The 22,642-nt window shown below is 45.4% G+C and overlaps 1 protein-coding gene across 2 annotated transcripts in view; it reads left to right on the top strand.

Annotated features, from left to right (window-relative positions):
* Positions 1–22,642, top strand: part of LOC146035994 (estrogen-related receptor gamma-like) — a 57,988-nt gene that overhangs the window by 25,778 nt on the left and 9,568 nt on the right. For both annotated transcript variants that reach the window (XM_083159733.1, XM_083159732.1), the window contains exons 3-6: positions 10,295–10,411; positions 12,540–12,659; positions 13,541–13,702; positions 21,541–21,810. In XM_083159733.1, coding sequence (XP_083015859.1) covers positions 10,295–10,411; positions 12,540–12,659; positions 13,541–13,702; positions 21,541–21,810 — 669 coding nt within the window. The remainder of the gene's footprint in view (positions 1–10,294; positions 10,412–12,539; positions 12,660–13,540; positions 13,703–21,540; positions 21,811–22,642) is intronic.

Raw genomic sequence — 22,642 nt, 5'->3', positions numbered from 1 at the left:
TCTGGTGTAGAGGATAGAGGGGGATATGGGGATCAGGTGATAGAAGACAGAGGTGTAACATGTGGCAGGATGATATACAATAGGACTTCTTGTGTCCATGTTTGGCTGTAGAGATATAAGGAGAGAGGAGGTGATGTGTGGTCAAGGAAACAAGTCAGGATGTGTCATTGTTAAAAATGCAGTTTACCGCAATATATATGGCTGGTGCTATGTATTAAATAGGGTCGGTACTATGCTTGGCGCCGTGCGTCTGAGTCCCCTTGCGGGGCTCGCTTCGCTCGCCCACGCTGCGGGCTCAGTGGCTCGCTACGCTCGCCATGCTATCTAAATTCAACTCCATGCCAACGTGGATAGTGGGGGTATGAACTATCCACGTTGGCATGGAGGTAAGTTACTTTATTTTAGATAGTTTGGCGAGCGTACCCAACCCGGCGCCGTGAAACTACACAAGAACCATAGGGTCTGCAGCGGATTTTATATATCTGCTGTGGACCAGGAGCACAGCCTTCCCATATGGGGCTGTAACAGAGAGGGATCCAAATTATAAATATGGGTGAGAGACACTGATATGAAGTGGTAGATACAGGTGGAAACGTCTTGTGAGAGGTGATAGATACAGGTGGAAGAGTCTGGTGTGAGGTGATAGATAGGTGGAAGAGTCTGGTGTGAGGTGATAGATAGGTGGAAGAGTCTGGTAAGAGATTATAGATCCAGGTGGAAGAGTCTGGTGTGAGGTGATAGATACAGGTGGAAGAGTCTGGTAAGAGATTATAGATCCAGGTGGAAGAGTCTGGTGTGAGGTGATAGATAGGTGGAAGAGTCTGGTAAGAGATTATAGATCCAGGTGGAAGAGTCTGGTGTGAGGTGATAGATACAGGTGGAAGAGTCTGGTAAGAGATTATAGAAAAGAGAAGGAGCGGTTGCAAAGGCAGATGCATACCAAATGGTACAGAGTCTCTGTACCATTTGGTGCGCATCTGCCTTTGCAACCGCTCCTTCTCTTTTCTATAAAATTTCCTGACATATAGGTTGTCCCAAGATAGCACCCCCACCAACTTAAAACGAACTAGGTGGACCCAGGTTTCCAGGAATATAAAGGAAACTAATAAGCTGTGTGCAGACTCACTCCCCTCTCTTGTAAGAGATTATAGATCCAGGTAGAAGAGTCTGGTGAGAGGTGATAGATACAGGTGGAAGAGTCTGGTGTGAGGTGATAGACAGGTGGAAGAGTCTGGTGAGAGGTGATAGATACAGGTGGAAGAGTCTGGTGCGAGGTGATAGATAGATGGAAGAGTCTGGTAAGAGATTATAGATCCAGGTGGAAGAGTCTGGTGTGAGGTGATAGATACAGGTGGAAACGTCTGGTGAGAGATTATAGATCCAGGTGGAAGAGTCTGGTGTGAGGTGATAGACAGGTGGAAGAGTCTGGTGAGAGGTGATAGACAGGTGGAAGAGTCTGGTGAGAGGTGATAGATACAGGTGGAAGAGTCTGGTGCGAGGTGATAGATAGATGGAAGAGTCTGGTAAGAGATTATAGATCCAGGTGGAAGAGTCTGGTGAGAGGTGATAGATAGGTGGAAGAGTCTGGTAAGAGATTATAGATCCAGGTGGAAGAGTCTGGTGTGAGGTGATAGATACAGGTGGAAACGTCTGGTGAGAGATTATAGATCCAGGTGGAAGAGTCTGGTGAGAGATTATAGATCCAGGTGGAAGAGTCTGGTGAGAGGTGATAGATCCAGGTGGAAGAGTCTGGTTAGAGGTGATAGATACAAGTGAAAGTGTCTGGTAATAGGTTACAGATACAGGTGGAAAAGTCTGGTGAGAGATGATAGATACAGGTGGAAGAGTCTGGTGTGAGGTAGTGGATACAGGTGGAAGAGTCTGGTGTGAGGTGGTAGATACAAGTGGAAGAGTCTGGTGTGAGGTGGTAGATACAAGTGGAAAAGTCTGGTGATAGATGATAGATACAGGTGGAAGAGTGTGGTGAGAGGCAATAGATACAGGTGGAAGAGTGTGGTGTGATGTGGTAGATACAGGTGGAAGAGTCTGGTGAGAGTTGATGGATTCAGATGGAAGAGTCTGGTGACAGGTGATAGACCCAGGTGGAAGAGTCTGGTGTGAGGTGGTAGATACATGTGGAAAAGTCTGGTGAGAGATGATAGATACAGGTGGAAGAGTCTGGTGTGATGTGGTAGATACAGGTGGAAGAGTCTGGCATGAGGTGGTAGATACAGGTGAAGGAGTGTGGTGTGAGGTGGTAGATACAGGTGAAGGAGTGTGGTGTGAGGTGGTAGATACAGGTGGAGGAGTGTGGTGTGAGGTGGTAGATACAGGCGAAAGAGTGTGGTGTGAGGTGGTAGATACAGGCAGAGGAGTGTGGTGTGAGGGGGTAGATACAGGTGGAGGAGTGTGGTGTGAGGTGGTAGATACAGGCGAAGGAGTGTGGTGTGAGGTGGTAGATACAGGCGCAGGAGTGTGGTGTGAGGTGGTAGATACAGGTGAAGGAGTGTGGTGTGAAGGAGTGTGGTGTGAGGTGGTAGATACAGGTGAAGGAGTGTGGTGTGAGGTGGTAGATACAGGTGGAGGAGTGTGGTGTGAGGTGGTAGATACAGGCGAAAGAGTGTGGTGTGAGGTGGTAGATACAGGCAGAGGAGTGTGGTGTGAGGGGGTAGATACAGGTGGAGGAGTGTGGTGTGAGGTGGTAGATACAGGCGAAGGAGTGTGGTGTGAGGTGGTAGATACAGGCGCAGGAGTGTGGTGTGAGGTGGTAGATACAGGTGAAGGAGTGTGGTGTGAGGTGGTAGATACAGGTGTAAGAGTGTGGTATGAGGTGGTAGATACAGGCAGAGGAGTGTGGTGTGAGGTGGTAGATACAGGTGAAGGAGTGTGGTGTGAGGTGGTAGATACAGGCAGAGGAGTGTGGTGTGAGGTTGTAGATACAGGTGTAAGAGTGTGGTGTGAGGTGGTAGATACAGGTGAAGGAGTGTGGTGTGAGGTGGTAGATACAGGTGAAGGAGTGTGGTGTGAGGTGGTAGATACAGGTGGAGGAGTGTGGTGTGAGGTGGTAGATACAGGCGAAAGAGTGTGGTGTGAGGTGGTAGATACAGGCAGAGGAGTGTGGTGTGAGGGGGTAGATACAGGTGGAGGAGTGTGGTGTGAGGTGGTAGATACAGGCGAAGGAGTGTGGTGTGAGGTGGTAGATACAGGCGCAGGAGTGTGGTGTGAGGTGGTAGATACAGGTGAAGGAGTGTGGTGTGAGGTGGTAGATACAGGTGTAAGAGTGTGGTATGAGGTGGTAGATACAGGCAGAGGAGTGTGGTGTGAGGTGGTAGATACAGGTGAAGGAGTGTGGTGTGAGGTGGTAGATACAGGCAGAGGAGTGTGGTGTGAGGTTGTAGATACAGGTGTAAGAGTGTGGTGTGAGGTGGTAGATATTGTTGGAATATTATTGTATGTCCGCACAAGATGAATATTTATTTTTAATATACATGCAATATTCAGCAATACGTTTAATTGTTATTCAAATGCGTATCCTGTGACTTATCAATGTGACATAAGCTATTGCAAGCTACTATCATCAATCAAAGACTACCAGCTCAATCTATTCTGAAGCCATCACCTGCTGTTGTCAATAGAACTAGTATGTATAGTTTGAAATTAAATGTATAGATTACAAAATGTCTTACGTCAGAGTCGACTAGAACTGCTGACAGAAGTGGTAAATACATTCTACCATATATGTAAATATTATAAATAAGATAGTTAGAATATTTCCTTATATAAAACCACCCCATGCTATTGGTGCCCATAGCTTATAACGAAATGTATATATTGGACCATGTGACAATGGGCAGTATTCAATGAGGATTTTGGCGATGTGCAGCGAATCCTGTTTAGGATTCGCTGCACATTCGCCACTGCCCGCCACGTTCCGGAGCCTCGCCGGCTCCAGTATTCAACGAGTCAGGGGCTCGCTGCCCCTGACCGGCGAATTTTAACTCGTGCGGCGAATGCCGCAGGGAGCCTGAGGACGGTGGCAGGCAGGGAGATGGAAGTCTCCCTGCCTGCCCCAGAACGTTTGTGGGGGGGAGCTAGGCTCCCCGGGAGCCAGGCAGCACAGGCTGCCCCCCGGGGGTACCAGCAGGGGACCGGGTATATTCACTACACCCGATCACCCGATCATGCATATGTAATGATCGGGTGCAGTGAATATATGAATATCTAATGAGCGGCTCGGCTCCGGCCCCCTGCTGGCTGGTCTGTGTAAAAAAATAAAAAATAAAAATATATATTTTTTAAATTAAATATATATTCATGTGCTTATAGCACATGAATAAAAATAGCATGCCCCTCCTCAGAATAAAATTCCTGATTTTTTTACACCAAATGTAAAAAACAAAACACTTTATTTTAAAAGTTCACATTTCACTTCACCATAAAAAGATAGCGATTGCTACTCGGTGAATCATGGCGAAAAAAACCTTCAAATGTATTCACCGTTTTAGTCAAAAATTCGCCTTACAGCACAAAATCGCCATAAAAACCTGGCGAATCAGCCTCATTGAATACCGCCCAATGAGAAAGGGGGGCTGGTGCTGGGCTGGGTAAGATCTGTCAGCTGCAGTTGAGATGAGGGTAGCTGCAGTATGTTACTAGCTTGAATGAAGCATGCAATCACAGAAGCCCAGCACCATGCCTCCACACGCTTATTAAGCTGTTCTGTCTGTATTTGAATAAACAAACCACATCATTTAAGAAAATGGAGTCTATATTATTCCCGTTTCAGCAATATAGATGATTATATTATTAGGTGATATATATACCAAATATATTCTCTAGGCACTTACTGGCAATTGTCCAATTTTCACTTTTTTCCCCCTTCGAAGGCTACATATCTTTATATTGTGTCTGCCAAGGCATTAAATTGGTTGAATAATCTCATTGATCTTCGTGTGAAAGCTCAATATGGCTAGTGAAAGGAAAAAGGCATTAGACGACTTTTGTTTCATCCTGTCCATCAGTGGTTAACCAGTGAGTTACTGTGATCATTTTTGGTGATAGAACCTTATGGCTGACTGGGGAAAAGATCAGGCTAATTGATCAGTAAATATGTTGTTTTTAAGTGGTATTAATAGACCTACAGTGTATATAAACAATTGTGGGACTCTGCCACAGAGGTAAAAATCGGTATTCACAGTTGACCAGATGTATATGAATTATACGCTAACATGTACAACAGGTGATGTGGATCAGCCAACCGCTGTTTCAGAGTTACTTCAGTCTGAGCAAAGCGCTCAGCTTACTAAGGATGACGCATTCTCAGTTTAAGGGGGATATTTATCAAGGCTTGGAGAGAGATAAAATGGAGTGAGTGAGCATAAAGTACCAACCAATCTGCTTTTTTCCATGGAACGTGCTGTGTTTGAGAAATGACAGCAGTTGGTTGGTACATTATTACATGATCTGTATCCAAGCTTTGATAAATCTCCTCTTTAAACAAATGTAACCTATGCAGTGCGCCCCCAGTAAAATCTGCCACCCGGATCAGTGCCAGTGAGCCAGCTGTAGTCCATGAGGCTTCACTGTGACACTGGCAGTGACTTCCTATTGGAAGACTTACCAGTCAGTCGCAGACAGTATGGTAGTCTATTTCCTCCCTCTGGGACTGCCAGCCTGGGTTGTGATAAGCAGATAGTTGGCTTCCTGTAGGAGGCCACTCCCTGCCTTATCGTGCAGCCCTAGACGGCTTCTATGGGCTGCGGTAAATGCTGCTCACAGAAGCCAGGCTTTTGGGCATACACAGTACAATTGCCACTTCTGTGCATGCCTGGGTCCTGGCTTCTTTCAGTTACATTATACAGTGGCCGGGACCAGGGCAGATGCAAAATAAAACGAGGCATACCTCCCAACTATTGAATTAGTGGATGTGGGGCGTGCCGACCCGCAGGCGCACCCACCCCCTGAAAAGGGGTGGATTTGCATTTGCAGGAGGTGGACCTCAGGTATAGGATGCGGGGCCAAATGTCATAATTATGGGTGTGTGCTCAGCGCTCCCTGAGCAGCTGGTAAGCCCCCGGCTCTCTTCCCTGCACTGAAAAGATGCAGCAGAGCAGCAGTGATCACCGGCACGCCCAATTTGCCCCCTCCCCCCGCGAGGTACTGGGACCCACGGGTGGGACCGTGTGACAGTCTCCAATAAGTTGGGTGGTATGAGGATGCCCCTGTAGGTGCTCTTGCCACTTGTAGGCGAAAACTGACAATTGCATTGGCCACATGTATGTATTCCAAGTATGTTACGGGGCATTACGAATGATAATATTATTTATGATCTCAGGAGCGTTACATGATTTGCTTGGATTGTCTATTATTTCTAACAACTCAGACATTGAATTGGGTAAAATCCTCATTAATATAACCCCATAAACCTCAGATCCACTCTAAGGATCTGTCCAGTTTATGTTATCAGCAAGTGCACACTGTGTAACCCCCTACTATAGCCCCTTGCTGGCCTTCGCGCTTCCGCATAAGAACAGGTATACTTGCGCAATGAGTCAGGTGATGTCAGAAAGTAGCATGGTTTTGTGCATCTGTAGTTTCCTACCTGAGCCTTCATGGATCCTATCTATTAACATTTCTAGCCCACTTCATTCATCCTGAATAATTTGGGGTTGAACGCCTTAATTTTTGCGCTGCTATTGAGACTCCAGCTGCTAATTGAAGTATTGATGGGAGGTTGAGGCAAGTTTCCACAGGGATGGTCTCCCATCCATCCTCATACATGGGCCCGAGGAGGAATCCGTCAGGCAAAAGAGAGCAGTCAATATTCATTAGTGTGTGTGGCTTTGAGTGGCAGAGCGGTCCTTCACATCCCAACACGGCCACCCCTGGGGGACACTGTGCCGTTATACACCAGGCGCTGCCTCTCCTCCACTTTCTCTCTCTCTCTCTGTTTATTCTACTTTGTAATTAAATACGCTGCAGATACCCCAAAGGAATGATGAAAAGGGGGGGGGGGGATCAGGAGGGGAGGGATGAGCGTCAATATCATGTTTACAGCTGTCTTCCTATGGAAGATATGTGTGTGTACAGCATTATGACACATTTATGTCCTGAGAATCTCCCGCTGGGGACATTTACGCCCATACATTGAGTTTTTGCACATCCTGCTGTGACTCTTGTCAGTGATCAGAGGAGTCAGGGTGCTTTGTGCTGAATTAAATACCCAAATCCTAGGATTATGGAATCCTGGGAGAAATATAGACTCCTCAAATCTGTATTACATCAATAAATCATTGTATGTATATGTTTTATATGTTTTATTACTCTGGTTGTGTTGTTTTTTTTATAGTTTTTATAATGTAAAATTAAGGGCCTGATGATTCAGCAAGGTTCTCGCTGCTTAGCAAGCCTTAAAACGCTGACAGCCACCCTGGAAAACTGATGCGACTATACCACTGTATACTAACTCTTATGCACCTATGTAGTCCCTCCTGCAACACACACACCCCAGCTCTCCTTCCACAAAAGCAGATGCCATCACTAACAATGGCTCTTACGGATTCGGTATGAAATCCCGACGGTCAAAATCCTGACATGGTCAAAATACCGACATTTAAAATCCCAACAAGGTCAAAATACCGACATATAGAATGTACACAGGCAGTGGCGTAGCTCAGTTTTGGGCCCCACCACCACCGATCCACCAAGCACCCCTCCCGCCGCCCATGCAAACCCCCCCAATCCCCCGCAGCCAGATACCTATCGCGCTGGTCCCGGCGGCTCCGTTCTTCTGCTGTGGACCACCACAAAATGGCCGCCCCCTGTACAGCAGACAGTTTCAGAGAACTGTGTGCTATATGGGGGTGGCCATTTTGTGGTGGTCCTCAGCAGAAGAACAGAGCCGCCGGGACCAGCGAGATAGGTAAGTCTGCGGGGGATTGGGGGGTATAACTATAGCACATGCACAGCGCCCCCCGCGGTGGCGGGGGTTGCGGTGCTATAGTTACGCCGCTGTACACAGGTGAAAAAGTCAACATCACTACAGGTCGACATTTCGCAAGGTCGACATGGTTTTTTTTCACTTTTTTTTGACCCGACATATGCCGATAGGTGGTATTTCATGCCCTACCATCCACTAGGGCGTGGTGGGAGAATAAAATAGTGTGCCGAGCGCAGCGAGGCACCGTGCCCGAGGGGCTGCGGTTGACTTCCAACTGTGTCCATGTCGCATTTGCACAGGGGAGCGATAAGATTAGAATGAGGCCATAGACTGTAAGCCTCCCACCTTAACACCACTCACCGCCCACCATGCAGGCGGCGAGTGTTGTTAAGGTTGACTTGCAAAGCTGCGAAATCCGCAGCTTTGCGTGTCAACCAGAATGAGGGCCTACATTCCCTATCACGTGTACACGCATACACACAAAACCTAGATGACGCTATACATTCTGTAGTCAGTGCAGCAATTATGTCCGGCTCGGCAGCCATCCCGAGTCCTGCGGAAGCTGTCCGCTTCACGTTCCCTCTCTTATGAAATTCCCATTTGTTTGAGTCAAGCAAAACTTGCAGCAGGGAAAGGTGCTGAATCGTGTAATTAGTGACAATGGCTGTGTACAGGAGGTTATGGTGTATGTTGCCAGCATTTAATTATATTCTTTTTTTTTTTGTAAAATAGTTTATTTTAAGTGTTGGTATGACAAATTTTAAGTATGATCGCACTTTGGACTCATACACATGTATGCCAATGTAGCATAGAGATATTATGCAGTTGAAGCAATTTGGGCATTAGAAGAGATAGAGATACTGTATATCGCTTCCACGCACAGCAGGATGCTCCGGTATACCATATCTTTAGATAGTGTTGCACAGCCACCGCGATATGTCTGTGAATGATGTAGTTCACAGACCTATCGCTGTACACCCTGGCCGATGGTCCAGCGCTATATCAGCTATTGAGCTGAACGATATATCTGCCAGTGTGTACGCATCATTAATGTAGACTGGATATAACCATAGGCGTGATTCAGATAAACCAGCAGCTATCTTATAGTTGGCCAGAAGAGGGCAGTACTGAGGGTTCTGCATGTTTCTACCCATAATCCCTCAGTTTTGGTTTTAGCACTTATTTTGTTGGTACCTTCTGCTATAAGGAGTCCACATTGGCATTCAGGGCTGATAGGTTTGTTTCTAGCCCCCTCTCGGTAACATGAACGGAGTGCCCTTATTCAGGGATGTACACATTGCCGATGATCACGCAGATGAGTGATTATCGGATGACTCCCCAGGTGTTGCGGCCGCACTGGACACCCAACAAGGTGCCTTTACTGAGTTGCTCACCGGGAGGATTTATTCACACTTTGAGGGACAGTCAGAGATTTGGGGGCAGATTTATTAAACTCGGTGAAGCGATAACGTGGATGGTACTTTATCACCAGCCAATCAGCTCAACTGTCAAATTACAGGCTGGGTTTGAAAAATTACAGGAGCTGATTGGCCGGCAATAAAGTACTTTATCACATCACTCAGCTTAATAAATCTGCTACTGTATGAGGGAGATGGCAAAAACACAGATGTGTCCTGACCGCTTTCACGGTGTGCCTCAGCCTAGATCCATGTTCCTGTATGCAGAAAACATGGCCCCCGCATCCAGTGGCCATACTGCGTGACCTTGTGCTGACTCAGGTGGTCAATTATCGGAGAATCTGTGACCATCACTGTGTAATTGTATGCAGACGCTGATATTTGTGAGGCTGCCAGAAGGCATCACAATGCATCTGCGTGCAGCAGCAACGTTAGCATATTTTCATATTTTGAACAACACATCCCAGCATGCCCTGCAACAGTTACAGGATTGCCAAATAGCAAAGCTGTAGCAGGGCATGCTGGGATGTGTAGTTCAACAACAGCTGGAGGGCAAACGTTCCCCATCCCTGCTCTAGGGTATCCTGGTACAAGAAAGTGTGGGAATCACTGAGATACCCCATACCTCTCCGGTGCAGGTACCTTTCACAGCCTGCGAGCTTGGGACGCAGAAGGTGCTTTGTTGCGAGTCAGTGACTGTCCGTGTCATTGCTGACCTCCTTTTGCATCTGTCTATAACATGGAAGCCAGCGAGGGTAGTAAGTCGAGTGAAGGGGAAACTTTCCACGCTACTTTTGCTTCCACCTTCACTGGTACGACCAACGTAGAAAGGGGGGGACCCAGACAGAAAACATGATTATTCCTGTATTCCTTCTCGTAGTGCCTCGTATTACACCATGTGACCCTTCCTTTAGTTTTGTACCTGTCTGTTTCTCAGGTAACATTGAGTACAGCTGTCCTGTGGTGAATGACTGTGAAATCACTAAAAGGCGGAGGAAGTCTTGCCAAGCCTGTCGCTTCCACAAGTGCCTGAAAGTTGGGATGATGAAAGAAGGTAAGTGCCTAGCAAGCCATGGACATTTCTAGCACTGCGGAGTGGTGGAAAGGGTATAGGATCTAATGTTGGCAATTCCCCTGATTCTTCACAGTGGTTAAACACTTTACAGCTGTATTGACCTCATTGATTACTATGACAATGCGTGCACTGGATTGTAAAAGGCATCTGAATTCTGAACGACGGTTGCAGGATCAGAGAAGAGATATCTTACTTGGGATTGGCTTTTCATGTGCCTGGAATTGATGTAGATGGTGATCATGTGAGGTTTCAGCAAACGTGTCATTTATGTATTGTGGGTGAACTATACTTGATAGCATGTCTCATAGACATGGGCATATTTAGTACTTTGTGGGTCCCATAGCATTATTTTGAAGTGGCCCAATGTTCATACTGTATACAGTATATATTTCTTTCCTCTGCAGTGGTTCTTGTTTTTATACATTTATGCCCAAAAGTAGTGGCTAATTCATGCTATACCCCATATACGTGTTCTATCTTGTCCTACCTATATACTCAGCACACTTCTTTAGACATCCCTCCACCTAGAGTGCACCTCATAAGGTAACATAAGGGGTACTGAGCACAGTTCATATCACTCATACCCTATCTAAGACCAGGTGAAGAACTAGCAGCACATACCGCACAAATACAGACATTCTCAGAGCGCAGGTAACAGCAAATTGTACTTCTAATTCATTAAATGCCCCACAGTAATGCTTATTTTAGTGTATGCCCCATAGTAGTGCCTTTTTAATTGTATGCCCCATAGTAGTGCCTAAATAATTATGTGCCCCATAGTATTGCCTAATTCATTGTATGCCCCATAGCAGTGCCCAATTCATTGGATGCCCCATAGCAGTGCCTATTTCATTGTATGCCCCATAGTAGTGCCTAATTTATTGTATGCCCTATAGTAGTGCCTTATTCATTCTATGCCTCATAGTAGTACCTATTTCACTGTATGCCCAGCCCCATAGTAGTGCCAAATTCATTATGTGCCCATAGTATTGCCTAATTCATTGTATGCCCCATAGCAGTGCCTAGTTCATTGTATGCCCTATAGTAGTGGCTATTCCATTGTATGCCCCCATAGTAGTGCCTAACTCTTTGTATGCCCCATAGTTTCCTATCTCATTGTTTGCCCTAAAGTAGTGCCTTTTTTAAATTGTATGCGCCATAGTTGTGCCTGATTTATTGTATGCCTCATAGTATAGCCTATTTCATTGTATTCCCCATAGCAGTGCTTAATTCATTGTATTCCCCATAGTAGTGTCTATTTCATTGTATGCCCCATAGCAGTGTCTAATTCAATGTATGCCTTATAGCAGTGCCTAATTCAATGTATGCCTAATCGTAGTACCTATTTCATTGTATGCTCCATAGATGTGGCTTTTTCATGGTATGCCCCAAAGTAGTACCTAATCATTGTATGCCCCATAGTAGAGCCTAATTTGTTATATGCCCCATAGTATCATAGTATCATTGTATGTTCCATAGTAGTACCTGTTTAATTGTATGGCCCATAGTACTGGTGCCTTTTTCATTGTATGCCCCGTATTATTGGCAATTTCATCGTATGCCCTATAGTAGTGTTTAATTCATTGTATGCCCCATAGTAGAGCCTAATTCATTAGATGCCACATAGTAGTGCCTCTTTCATTGTATGCCCTAAGGTAGTGCCTAATTCATTGTATACCCCAATTGGGCAGTACGAATGGTGTACTGATTATCATTACTGCCTCACAGCACTGAGGTCATGGGTTTGATTCCAACCATGGCCCTAACTGTGTGGAGTTTGTATATTCTCCCCGTACTTGCGTGGGCTTCCTCCAGGTACTCCGGTTTCCTCCCACATTCCAAAAATATACTGGTAGGTTATTTGGCTTTAAAATTAAAGTGCCTAATTCATTTTATTGCCCTATAGTAGTACCTATTTTACTGTTTAACCCATAGTAGTATCACCTATTTCATTGTATACCCCATAGTAGTGCATAATTCACTGAATGCCCTATAGTAGTGCCTAATTCATTGTATGACCCATAGTAGTAGCACCTATTTCATTGTATGCCCCATAACATAAGCTTTATATAGATGATGTTAATATACATGAAACTCCTGTTCCTAGGTGTGAGGCTGGATCGGGTGCGAGGCGGGAGACAGAAGTATAGACGACCAGTAGAGGTTGAGACTCCGGATCCCTGCTCTTATCTCTCTACCCATCATACATTTTCCGGGAAAAAGACAAGTAGGTTTTGGGTGACACAAGACAAACGGGTGTGGTCAATGGACAGTAACCGTAGATAAATAGGTTGACACCATATGGTTGTCCTTCAAAACATTGACAGGTACATTAGGTTGTCAGGGTCAACAGGTCGACACAGGAAAGGTTGACACATGTTCTTGTGTTTTCTTTTTAGCTTTTGGGGTGTCATTTTGTATGTTTCATCATATGTGACCCCCAGTTAGTGTACAGTGTACCTAGTGCCGGTGCAAGGCACCAGAGCACCCCAGGCGGGGGGGAGGGATGTGTTTGCTCTTGGGCTCACTCTTTCACCCGCTCCGGTGCTCCGATTTGGTCCTACACGGGGGGGGGAGGGGGCGGGCGCCGCCGTTGCGTTCCAGGAGGGGGGGTTTGCTAGGGAGGGGGTGTCGGGTGATGCGGCTAGTGTTGCTAGGTAACTCCAGGGGTGGGGAGGGGGGCCTAGTCGCTCCGGAGGGGGAGGGGGGGGGGGTTGTGGCCGGTGCCACTTACCTCCATCCGGGGGGACCTGCTGCAAACTGCCGCCCTCCAGTGGCCGGCGCCCTAGGCAAATGCCTAGAGCTGCCTAGTGGTGGCGCCGGGCCCTGATTGTACCCTCGCAAGAGTCCTCACTCCACTGCTGTTGTAAAAAAATTGCATCATTTTATTTAAAAGCCTTGAGTTGAACGTTATTTTGTCAATGTTTTTGAGCCTGTCGACCCGTTTGCATGTTGACCATATGGGGTCGATCTAAGGACTATCTAACACTGTCTATCCAGTTCTGCAACCCAAGAGAAACTATGTTGTTGACAGTAGTAGGACAATGGGGCCTACACAATGTCCGGATATGCTCACTCTTGTCCCCTATTGCTTTTGATCTCTTACAGCAAACAAAGTGATATCGCATCTGATTTTGGTTGAGCCCGGGGAGGTATTTGCCAGCCCTGAACTTGATCTTCCTGAGAGCAACCTACGCACATTGACCAATCTCTGTGAGATCATGAACCGCGAGCTGCTTGTCACCATTGGCTGGGCCAAACATGTCCCAGGTACAGCACTGCTACTTCCTATAAATAGGATTGGCAAGTCATCTGATTAAACCCAAATATCTTCAAAGTTAATAAGTTTTTCTAGAAAATTCAGTGACTATATAGAATTTGTCATTTTAACCGTTACGGTGGGTATATGGGGGCTTGGATATTCATAGACATGAACAGGTCATGCTGCACTGATCAAACATAGAAGAATCACTTGTGGAGAGAAGGATGATGCTTATTGGAATATTGTAGTAACACACACATGCAGCAGGATCTGCAAATGAATGACAGGCCAGGGAGGAATTGTCTGGCAAATCTTCTGTCCTGCTGTGCAAATTACCTCATCAGCTGGTCACAGATGGTGTAAACCAGGGGTGTCAAACTCAAATTCATCGGGGGCGGCATCAGCAGTTTGGTCACCCTCAAAGGGCCGCTGTATAATAATAATGCAATGACAGCACAGGCTGCTCCCGCTGTATAATATAGCAATAGTAATGCCATGACACAAATTATTATACAGGGGGAGCAGCCTGTGGTGTCATTGCATTATTATTATTATACAGAGGGAGCAGCCTGTGGTGTCATGGCATTACTTTTATATTATACAGGGGGAGCAGCCTGTGGTGTCATGGCATTATTATTATACAGGGGGAGCAGCCTGTGGTGTCATGGCATAATGCCATGACACCACAGGCTGCTCCCCCTGTACAATAATAATGACACCACAGGCTGCTCCCCCTGTATAATATAAAAGTAATGCCATGACACCACCACCAGATATATTGTTTTTTTTATGTAACTTACTGTATTTTATCCCTCAGGCTCCTTTACTGCTGCTGCGGCTCCAGTAATTTCAATTCCACTCTCTGCGCCGCGGCCTGTCCTGCTGCGGCCCCCCGACTCGGCCTGCCTTCCTTCCTCTCTGCAGACGCGTGGGTGGGAGGCGTCATCGTCATGACGTCCCCACCCAGCGTCTGCCACTGCCTCGATAAGAGGGAACAGGCTGTCAGGCCCTCTTCCACGTAGCCATTGAGGCCGGCGGACATGTTCCTGTGGCCGCAGACATCTTAAAAGACCACAGGAACATGGCCGCCGGCAGTGCAAAAAAAACCTCTAAAAAAAGAGAATAAAAGGTGAAGGCTGGCGGCGGCGGCTGCGCGGGCCACATGACGAGGTCTGTCAGGCCGGATTTGGCCCGCGGGCCTTGTGTTTGACACCCGTGGTGTAAACCATCAGTTTCCCCCCTCAATAGTTTCTTGCCACCAATGGCACCGTCGGGTGCTAAATGACTGACTGACGGTCGGGATCCCGACTGTCAGTATAGCGCTGTCAAAATCCTGACTGTTTGAGTACCCGACAGTCGGAATCCCTACCAACAGGGGCTTTTCTCCCTTGTGAACCGGTGGCAAGCCACCGAGCCTGTAATGTGCTTTCTTATGCTCGCTCCCCTCTTAAAGTACTGAAATTCCGATGTTGGTATACTGACCATCGGATATCAACGGTCGGCCTGCCATATTGCATGTGCACCATCAAAGGTAAGCTATTTGATGGTCCTTCCTAGGCAGTTCCCAGAGGTACTGCCGTTGGTTACATAGGGTGATTCCAGAGTAAATTGAGATTGAGAGTGAGTGACAGTCATTCTGAGCAACTATAGTGCTGCTCAGAAGTTTGATGGTGCAATGGATGTTGCCTCGGTGAATTAGAGGCAGGTGCCAAGTGTCTGTACCGATTACAGCAGCTGTGACATTAGCAGGTTGTCCCAGTACCGCTCTGTGTAAATACTGAACTGTGGTTGCAACGGCACCTACCTCTGCACCAGGCCCCAAGTCCTAGAGAAGCAAAGATGTCAGACATTAAAGGATACATTTGAAAGATTTGACAATGGGTGATGGGAGAAGAGAAAACAACCGTACAGTAACTATGTGACACACTTCCAGAGCTTTCCTAATTTAAAACAAAATAAAAAAAATCATTTACGGGCATTAAGACCACAGAGTGGGATGAAACATTTCCTGTGATGTTGGATTAACAAGATCTTATAGAGGCCGCTGGTTCCCCCCTCACCCCCGAGTCGGCAACTGTGCTATCAACTCTTGCATCTGTTGAGTGGCTCCAAGAAGGACACAGATTATCATCTCCAAATGAATAGTATTCAGGGTCTCTTCACCATTTGTGACACCACACAGTCCCCTCCTCCTGTGATAACAATCTCCAATATTTCCCAATTAAATGGAGCACTCAATATATAAAGAAACAATTGTATGGCCTTGGTGCGAGAGAGACAGGTAATGGAGGCTGACACCACAAAGAGGAGCTAATTGAAAGGAATGGAGGAACGTGACAGGGCAGCAGGTTCACGCTGACAGTCACAACAACACTCACCCAGATTGCAATGAAGGTTACTGATGAAGGTGGAATTTACTGCTGATCACAGATATCTACCTAACTATGCACTACGTATGCTTATTCCATCTACATAGTATCATATAACTATCTACCTAACTATGCACTACGTATGCTTATTCCATCTACATAGTATCATATAACTATCTACCTAACTATGCACTACATATGCTTATTCCATCTACATAGTATCATATAACTAACTATCTACCTAACTATGCACTATGTATGCTTATTCCATCTACATAGTATCATATAACTATCTACCTAACTATGCACTACATATGCTTATTCCATCTACATAGTATCATATAACTATCTACCTAACTATGCACTACGTATGCACATTCCATCTAAATATTATCATATAACTATCTACCTAACTATGCACTACGTATGCACATTCCATCTAAATATTATCATATAACTATCTACCTAACTATGCACTACATATGCTCATTCCATCTACATAGTATCATATAACGATCTACCTAACTATGCACTACGTATGCACATTCCATCTAAATATTATCATATAACTATCTACCTAACTATGCACTACATATGCTCATTCCATCTACATAGTATCATATAACGATCTACCTAACTATGCACTACGTATGCTCATTCCATCTAAATAGTATCATTCAACTATCTACCTAACTATGCACTACGTATGCACATTCCATCTAAATATTATCATATAACTATCTACCTAACTATGCACTACGTATGCACATTCCATCTAAATATTATCATATAACTATCTACCTAACTATGCACTACATATGCTTATTCCATCTACAAAGTATCATATAACTATCTACCTAACTATGCACTACATTCCATCTAAATATTATCATATAACTATCTACCTAACTATGCACTACGTATGCACATTCCATCTAAATATTATCATATAACTATCTACCTAGCTATGCACTACGTATGCACATTCCATCTAAGTAGTATCGTATAACTATCTACCTAACTATGCACTACATATGCTTATTCCATCTACATAGTATCATATAACTATCTACCTAACTATGCACTACGTATGCACATTCCATCTAAATATTATCATATAACGATCTACCTAACTATGCACTACGTATGCACATTCCATCTAAATATTATCATATAACTATCTACCTAACTATGCACTACATATGCTCATTCCATCTACATAGTATCATATAACGATCTACCTAACTATGCACTACGTATGCTCATTCCATCTAAATAGTATCATTCAACTATCTACCTAACTATGCACTACGTATGCACATTCCATCTAAATATTATCAAATAACTATCTACCTAACTATGCACTACGTATGCACATTCCATCTAAATATTCTCATATAACTATCTACCTAACTATGCCCTACGTATGCACATTCCATCTAAATATTATCATATAACTATCTACCTAGCTATGCACTACGTATGCACATTCCATCTAAGTAGTATCGTATAACTATCTACCTAACTATGCACTATGTATGCTCATTCCATCTATATAGTATCATATGACTATCTACCTAGCTATGCAAAACATATGCTCATTTCATCTAAATAATATCATATAACTATCTACCTAACTATGCACTACGTATGCACATTCCATCTAAGTAGTATCATATAACTATCTACCTAACTATGGGTATTTATATGTTAGTTGGGCGCCCACTACGCAATTTTCTTAGTGGGATATTCTGCGTAGGGAAATCGCATCGCATGGGCCATGCGATGTGTGATTTTCCTATAATTTATTCATTGCTCTTTCAGACCCGGGGCATCGCATCTGCCACAAAATCGCATGCGATTTTATAGGGTGTGCGATGCCATGACATTAGGTATACACAGTGTTGCAAGTAAGGGGGTACGGCATGGTACGGAGTACCTGTAAGAAATATGTTGCAGGTACGCAGTACCACTTACCCCATGACCCACTATCAATTCTATTTTTATTTAAAGTCTAAATATAATGCATCCGCAGCCCGCCCACCCAGCGTTATGATTGGTGCTGTATGCAGCTACCGGTTACTGCTGATTTAGCCTGTCACACTGACAGGCATCAGCAGCGCCAACAGCATGAAGAGCAGGCTCCACTATTGTAAGCACAAGCTGCCCGGCTCTCCCCCAACCAAGAGCCAACCCACCCCCAGTCATTCCCTGTTTCTCATTCCCTGTCTCCTGATGCCACGCCTCTGATGTCATTTAGTCACCCCTCTAGCTTTTTGTGACCACGCCCCCTCAGACACATCACCACGCCCATTTTTGGTGGAGGCTATCAGTACCACCAAGAATTTTTTTTTTACTAACACCACTGGGTATACAATAATATGATTGTATGTCCCAAAAATAGGTTTAACGCACCCCCCACTATCCACGCCACCCCGAAGAGTGGCAAGCGGCAACGGAACGTGTCCTCTGACTTTTTTATTACCCCACTATCCACGTAGGCGTGGAGTTGATTATATATAGTGTGGCGAGCCCGAAGTGGAATACATGTAAAGTAATCCGTGTAATCCACTATATAAAATCAACTCCACGCCAACGTGGATAGTGGGGGTATGAAAAGATCGGAGGACGCGATACGCCGCTGCGCTCGCCACGCTTCGGGGTGGGGGGGTGCATAAAAGCTATTTTTAGGACATACAATCGTATTATTATATACCTCATGTAATGGCATTGCACACCCGATAAAATCGCATGTGATTTTGCGGGAGGTGCAATTCTATACGATGTGATATTGTGGTGTAAAAAAAAAATTACATTAAAAATCACATCGCATGCAATACGATTTTTCTACGTTACCGTCCGTATGCTAATTGGGCGCCCAACTAACATATAAGGACCTAACTATGCACTACATATGCTCATTCCATCTACAAAGTATCATATAACTATCCATTTAACTATGCACTATGTATGCTTATTCCATCTAAATAGTATCATATAACTATCTACCTAACTATGCACTACATATGCACATTCCATCTAAATAGTATCATATAACTGTCTACCTATGCACTACATGTGCATATTCCATCTAAATAGTATCATATAACGATCCACCTAACTATGCACTACGTATGTTCATTCCATCTAAATAGTATCATATAACTGTCTACCTATGCACTACATGTGCATATTCCATCTAAATAGTATCATATAACGATCCACCTAACTATGCACTACGTATGTTCATTCCATCTAAATAGTATCATATAACTGTCTACCTATGCACTACATGTGCATATTCCATCTAAATAGTATCATATAACGATCCCCATAACTATGCACTACGTATGTTCATTCCATCTAAATAGTATCATATAACTGTCTACCTATGCACTACATGTGCACATTCCATCTACATAGTATCATATAACGATCTACCTAACTATGCACTACGTATGCTCATTCCATCTACAAAATATCATATAACTACCTAACTATGCACTACGTATGTTCATTCCATCTACATAGAATCATATAACTATCTACCTAACTATGCACTACGTATGCTCATTCCATCTACAAAGTATCATATAACTATCCACTTAACTATGCACTATGTATGCAGATTCCATCTAAATAATATCATGTAACTATCTACCAAACTATGCACTATGTATGCTCATTCCATCTAAACCCTCATTCCATCATTCCAACCCTAAAGAATCGCATCCAAAGTGAAGACATGTCGCAACCCAGTACTGGAAGTAAAAGACACACTTCAAAAGAGCACATGTGCCTTGGTCCAATACTGGATGCAAAAGACACACCTCCCAAAGTGCACATGTGCAATACTGGAAGTAAAAGACACATCTCCAAAGAGCACACGGGCCCCAACCCAATACTGGAAGTAAAAGACACGCCTCCAAAGTGCACACGTATCCCGGTCCAATACTGGAAGTAAAAGACACACCTCCACTGGCGTAACTTGTGTAAGGCAGCCCCCGCCACTGCTTGGGGGAGCGGGGGCTGCGTGGGCGCCGGCTCCCGCACGGAGAGTCAGGATCTCATTACCTGTACTCCCTGTCAGCAGCAGCACCGCAACGAGTGAGTCTTCATTCTTCTGCAGCTCCTCGGTGTCTCACTCTCAGCAGACGCAGCTTCCCACTGCCAACCTCCAGCTTCTCAGTGTCACCAGAGTCCCGGCACCTGCATCTACTACTAATCACCAGCGCTGCAGTACAGGAGCAAGCAGCGCTACCGTCGCTTCCCTAATGACGATGCCTGGGGAAAAGTATAGTAGTTGTTCCTATGTGTGCGGCTGTACCCGTGCGCTGCTAGCTCTCGTTACTGGCGCTGCTGCTGCAGCACCGGTGGTTAATAGTAGATGCAGGCGCCGGGCCACTGGTGATGCTGAGACGCTGAGAAGCTGGAGGTTGGCGGCAGGAATCTGCTGCTGTTGATATTCACCAGACGCTGGGGCTGTGGAGACTAGGAGCTGGAGAATGCTCCTGTACTTTTAGAGGTCAGTAACCGTCAGTTTATAAAGACAGAAGGGAGGGGAAAAATTAGTGTAAAATAAACAAAGGGTGGGGGGTGAGTGGGATACATACATTTTTAAGGCTTGGGGGATTATAGATAGTAAGGGGGGGGGGTCAATATATTATGAGTGGTCATGAACGAGTTTCACTGGGATGGGGGGGGGGGGGGGGGGGGGCGCCAAAAAATATTTTGGCTTGGGGGAGCATAATTTATAGTTACGCCACTGCACACCTCTAGATTAGTGCAATTTCAGTGCAACATGGTTTTACCAAACTGTGAGGTTACTTTTTTGCTTTGCTCCCCAAATAAGACACGTATGACTCCATATAAACTAACACTGCAGCATGTCCTTTTATTCTATGTACATAACCTCAGCCGTTACTTGTGTAGTTTCACGGCGCCCGATATATCGGATGCGATATCAGCCGATATATATCGGATGCGATGCAAAGCAATTTTGTTACCTGTTCATAACCCAACTATCCACTACGCATGGAGTTGATTTTATATAGTGTGGCAAGCGCAGTAACCCGTGGGGCTCGCTACGATCCGGGCTCGGTGGTTCGCTGCGCGAGCCACACTATATAAAATCAACTTCATGAGTAGTGGATAGTGGGGTTATGAAGAGGTAAAAAATCGCATAGGATCGCATCGATATATATCGGCCGATATATCGGGCACCGTGAAACTACACAAGTACCCCTCAGCCTACTAGAACTTCATATAATCTCTGCCTATTACACTGTATATACTATCAAGAACTCATGTCTGTACTACTTGTACTGTAATTACCTTTTACCTCTGTACTATTTCCCTTAACCTCTCCCTAAAATACACCTATCATTAAATCTTACCAGTACCTCCTAGTTCCTCTCAGTCTATGTCCTTTAGATGGCAGGGATCTAACTTGCCTTCCTTGTGTGCCTCTCGCTTAGGTTTCTCTGTCCTGTCACTGGTGGACCAGATGGCCCTTCTGCAAAGTGCATGGATGGAAGTCTTGGTCCTGGGCATCGTCTATCGCTCTTTACAGATGAATGACGAGCTGGCAGTGGCGGAAAACTTCCTCTTGGGCAGAGAACAATGCCGCAGCTCTGGCCTCCTAAACCTTCATTCTGTCCTCCTACAGCTGGTCAGGAAATATCGAAAGACAAAGTTGGACAAGGAGGAATTTGTCACCCTGAAAGCCATGGCACTCGCCAACTCAGGTACTGAGCATCAGGTCTGGCCAGGGGTGTAGCCAGAACTTTGGGGGCCCAATAGCAACATTTTGAAGGGCCCTAAGGCACAATGCACCAAGAAAGAAATTCCTTTCCATATTGGTTGTTCTTTTGTGCCCTAGTTAATTTTATGCACCATAGTAGTCTCATTGTTTTATTTATGCCTCATACTAGTGCCCTAGTTCACATTATGCCCAGTGTCCTTGATACATTTTATGCCACACTGCAGTGTAGCCAGTTCACATTATGCTACCATGTCCCCTGTAAGCAAGGAGAAGCATAATGTAGGGCTCCACATAGGTAATGGAGGCATCCCAAGTAGGGTGGCCAATCCCGGGATCGGCGGCGAGCAGGTTTCAGCGCCAGAGGTGCAGCGCTGCGACCTGCGCAGCGTGACCTATGGGTCACACTGCACAGGCCGCAGCGCTGCACCTCTGGGGCCAGAACACGCTCACGGCCGCACACAGCATTCCTCTCCGACCGGTGTCGCAGCCACCGCCTGCCCCGCTTCCACCACTTATGTAAAGTACAGCCGCCGCCTGCCCCGCTCCACCGAACTAAAGTAAGGGGGACAGGGGCGGTTTTCTTTTAGGGATCCCAGGAATCCCGGGATTGAGCATTTTTCAATCCCCATTCCCGGGATTGAAAAAAATGCCCCGGGATTGGCATCCCTAATCACAACCCCCTAATATGAGGGCGAAACAAAGCGAAGCACTGCTACTAATATACATTACTGTAGTATGTCCTTCAACTAGAACTTAGTGGCAGCCATAAGTGGGGGATTGTCCTCTGGAGAAGACACCTGCCCACTAATATAACT

This window comes from Crinia signifera, chromosome 9, assembly GCF_055691185.1.
Source record: "Crinia signifera chromosome 9, ASM5569118v1, whole genome shotgun sequence".
In the NCBI taxonomy this organism is placed as follows: Eukaryota; Metazoa; Chordata; class Amphibia; order Anura; family Myobatrachidae; genus Crinia; species Crinia signifera.
This window is presented reverse-complemented; position numbering and strand designations above follow the sequence as displayed.